The 4,151-nt window shown below is 44.8% G+C and overlaps 1 protein-coding gene across 3 annotated transcripts; it reads left to right on the top strand.

Annotated features, from left to right (window-relative positions):
• Positions 1–1,373: 1,373 nt before the first annotated feature.
• On the top strand, positions 1,374–3,888 carry ctxn2 (cortexin 2). 3 transcript variants are annotated; one of them, XM_042775685.1, is made up of 3 exons: positions 1,374–1,716; positions 2,162–2,263; positions 2,402–3,888. In XM_042775685.1, exon 3 carries the CDS (start codon positions 2,456–2,458, stop codon positions 2,699–2,701), a length of 246 nt encoding a protein of 81 aa, XP_042631619.1. In that variant the 5' UTR covers positions 1,374–1,716; positions 2,162–2,263; positions 2,402–2,455; the 3' UTR covers positions 2,702–3,888. The 3 variants fall into 3 exon arrangements, with proteins under 3 accessions (XP_042631619.1, XP_042631618.1, XP_018938320.1); XM_042775684.1 differs by lacking the exon at positions 2,162–2,263; XM_019082775.2 differs by having other exon boundaries at positions 1,374–2,263.
• The last annotated feature ends 263 nt before the right edge of the window (positions 3,889–4,151 follow it).

Genomic DNA, 4,151 nt, shown 5'->3' with positions numbered 1-4,151 from the left:
GTTTACACTGAACATATCTGTTTTATGTCTGAATGTGTTGTATTGTTTTACATATATTGTATACTTGATCTATTTGTTTTATTGGATGTAATGTTGATGTTTATTTAAACGTTTATGTAAAGCCAACCATTCGGGCTTCAAAAGCGGCCACTCAACTGAGACTGCCCTGCTCTCGGTTACTGAAGCCCTGCGACTGGCAAGAGCAGCTTCAAAATCCTCAGTACTCATCTTGCTGGACCTGTCTGCTGCTTTTGACACTGTTAATCACCAGATTCTCCTGTCCATCCTCAGAAAGATGGGCATCTCAGGAACTGCACTCTAGTGGTTTAAGTCCTACCTTTCTGATAGATCCTTCATGGTGTCTTGGAGGGGTGAAGTTTCTAAGGGGTTCCTCAAGGCTCAGTACTTGGACCGCTTCTCTTCTCCATTTACATGTCATCATTAGGATCTGTCATTCAGAAGCATGGCTTTTCCTATCACTGCTATGCTGATGACACTCAACTCTACTTCTCATTCCAACCAGATGATCCGACGGTAGTTGCTCGCATTTCAGCCTGTCTGAGTGACATTTCTAGCTGGATGAATGACCATCACCTTCAGCTCAACCTTACTAAGACTGAACTGCTGGTGGTTTCCAGCTAACCCATCGTTTCATCACAACTTCTCTATACAGCTGGGTTCGTCAACCATAAACTGCTTCCAGGACAGCCAGAAAACCTAGGAGTTGTGATGGATCATCAGTTAAGCTTCACAGACCATATTGCTACAACGACCCGGTTCTGCAGATTTGCCTTATTCAACATTAGGAAGATTAGACCCTTCTTGTCAGAGCAAGCCACCCAACTTCTTGTCTAAGCTCTTGTTCTCTCCAGACTGGACTATTGTAATGCTCACTCACAGACCTTTTCCTGGACTGCTCCCAGCTGGTGGAATGACCTCCCAATCTCAGTTCGAACATCCAAGTCTTTACTCATTTTCAAAAAACATCTAAAGACTCATCTTTTTCGCCAGCACTTGACCTACTAGTACTAGCACTTACCTATCCTATTCTTGGGAGAAAAAAAAAGCTACGTGTTCTGTGCTAGACTAACTGAGACTTGTCATGGCACTGGTATACTGTTGTTGTTCTCTCGTTGGTTTGATTGCTTCTATTGTTCTCATTTGTAAGTCGCTTTGGATAAAAGCATCTGCTAAATGATTAAATGTAAATGTTAAATGTAAAGCACTTTGAGTTGCATTTTATGTTTGAAAGGTGCTATATAAATAAATAAATAATTATTAGCACTATTTAATTATTATTACATGCTGATGAAGCAAATAAACGGCCAAATAAACAACAGGTGAGCACAAGAAGAAGAAAAAAATCAGCATTTCCAACCTGAGAGGGAGAGAGAGGGAGAAAGAGGGAGAGAGAGAGAAAGAGAGGGAGAGAGAGGGAGAGGAAGAGAGAGAGGAGCTCAGGAAGCGCAGCAGACAGCAGGGCTGGGAAAACATTCAAGACGTAGGTTTCTGACTCTGAGTGTGTCTGCGCCGCTGTCTCTCATTCCCTCATCAGCCTCTTTTTTCAGGAGCAGTCAAGCCTCTCCTGTGGAACTCCTGCTGGCTGTGAGCAGGGCTCGACACGCTCTTCTGCAGTGATGAGGGGTACGACAGCAAGCACAGGAATAACGGACTGACCGCCTACAACACTTCTGACAGAATGAGGCCGAAATGAAGGTGAGATGCATTGGGATTTCAGCTCAGATGCATGTCGTTCTTCAGCCACCTGCTGCTCATGCACACCCCCTCCTCTCTGAAACACTTCCCTGCTGCATGCAACATGCACGAGAATGACACGCGATTGTGAGCATCATCATCTCGAGTCGCAGCTGGAAGCAACAGGTCCTGCTGTCGTTCCCTGCATGCGCTGACTCAGGTGGACGCTCCGATTAAAGATGTCGCCTGTGTGCTGTGATCTCTGACTCTGCAGAAGAGATCGCTCCCGAGACTCCTCAAGTACAAATGTTTGCTGCACCGAGGGAGTTGTTTTCCTCGCTTTATTGTTGCAGCAGTGTGTGCTGCTGAGAAATCTTATCACCTGGTTTCTAATAGCGCACAAGAGAGTTGAGAGCTGCATGCACACCGAAAGATCTGATCTTTCATCCCTTCTGTTTACTTGAAGGTATGAGCGAGTGCTTTTGCAAATGTCCTGCTTTCACACCTCTCCTGTCTGTTGCATAACACTGGCCATATTTCCATGCACATCACCGATTGAAGACTTCAGGTGAGTTTGCATGCTCCATCTACTCCTGTGTGGAACATGCCTGTCCTGATATTCTCTTGTGCATGCTGATAATTTAATGAAGCGCTTCTTGTCTGATTGATTCCATAAATTCATTCTAAGCATCTCCTCCCTTCACAGGCGTCCATCTATCCGTGCTGATCGCATGCAGGATGACGGGGCTCGTCTGGGAACATGTGTAGCGTTCACTATAACCACAGCCTAACTGCCATGAGCGGGAGTGACATCATGGCCTATTCTCTGAGTCTGGAGCAGAAGACGGCGTTTGCATTCGTGGGGATGTTGCTGGTGTTTCTCGGCCTGTTGATCGTCAGGTGTTTCCGAATCCTGCTGGACCCTTACAGTAGCATGCCATCCTCCAGCTGGGGCGACGGAGTGGAGGGCCTGGAAAAAGGGACGTTTGAATACGCTCTCACCTGAGACCACATTCCCAAAGATGCCAAACCCCCAGCCAATGGCTTCATTCTAGAGCCACCTGCATCATATAAAGCCTTTGCACCGTATGGGGGGCATGCACACAGGATGCATTCCAGATGCATAACGTTTTAACTTGGGACTATTTTTAACTTGACACCTTCCTATAAAAACATGTTTGGTGATGCAATGGCCAAAGATGTCTACTTGACGCATGCACATACTAACAGGGTTGCAAAGGGGTGTAAAATTTCAGAAACTTTTCAGAAATTTTGGAAACTTTCAGGGATTTTCGGAAACTTTTGGAAGGTTTCCAGAAATTTTCCACCCCTTCGCAACCCTACATAGAACGCGTCCTGAGTGAATGCCCCCGAAGGATGTGAGCATTCATCAAAAAGACACACCGTGACGCATGGCCTGCTGTTACGACATCATACTTTAACAAATGTCCATTTTTGGAATGTGATGTCACACCATTAAGCCACTGGGCATCTCAGGGAAGAGTAGAGAAAGACTTGAATTAAAAGAAACACACATGCAAGACAATGCCAGGATGTAAACAGGGTAATCTGGCCCTTTTAATTCATGATGTCCGTCTAGCTTCCACCCTGTTTAGTGATGAAGTACGTTCTTGTCACAGCGCACACTTCCGTAGAGTACGTTTCTCTCCTGTTTACCGTCTTCTGTCCAATCAAACTAAAATAACCTGCTGTTTCTGAGAACTATGAAGCTGTGAAGTCTTACAGCAGTGCAAACGTGTCTGTTTTTCTAGCAGATCGCTTCTCTTCACTTACTGCCTATGAACACATCTGCACACAAGCCGCAGAGACTCTGCAGGACACTAAGAGGGAAGATTCTTCTGAAATTGTGACACGTCCTGCCACCTCCGTGTTTGTTTGTTTGTTTGTGTGTGTGTGTGACAGAGGAAGGGTGTGTCACCATGACAACAGCAGAAAAACGCGAGCTGGATGCGAGTGATGCACCAATGAAAGCGTAGCTCATCTGCAGTGTTCTAGTGCTGTGAATCTGCCTTACTGGATTTCTGTGCCTTCATTTAGGGACGGTAGTGTGCCTCTCACAGGACGATCTGTGTTTGTGTGCATCCGTGTGTGTGTGTTGGGTTTATGTGCTGATGAAGACCACTGTTCTTTGTGTTTCTCTCACGCTGAGGAGGGCAGAACGTCCCTCGTCGTGATGGTGTTCTTTCTTTTGATGTAGTAGGAATGATATGGATCTTTTTCTTTTTGTTGTTGTTCTGTTTCTTTCCTTAAAAAAAAACATCAAAATTCATTCTGTTTACTTTTTAAATTCATGTTGCACGTCTTACTGTTAATGATTAATCAGTGCACATTATGAATGTATTCAGAAATACTGTGCATTTTATGCTGATTAGCATTTAAAATCAAGGTTACAGCAGTAATATCAGATGAGGACAAGCTGAAAAATACATAAACAA

The sequence above is a fragment of the Cyprinus carpio genome, chromosome A18 (genome assembly GCF_018340385.1).
Source record: "Cyprinus carpio isolate SPL01 chromosome A18, ASM1834038v1, whole genome shotgun sequence".
NCBI lineage: Eukaryota > Metazoa > Chordata > Actinopteri > Cypriniformes > Cyprinidae > Cyprinus > Cyprinus carpio.
Note: the sequence above shows the minus strand (reverse complement) of the source record. Positions and strands in the feature narration are given on the sequence as shown.

Coding starts and splice junctions, on each gene's coding strand:
- ctxn2 (XM_042775684.1), top strand. CDS start 2,456: ATGTGTAGCGTTCACTATAACCACAGCCTAACTGCCATGAGCGGGAGT.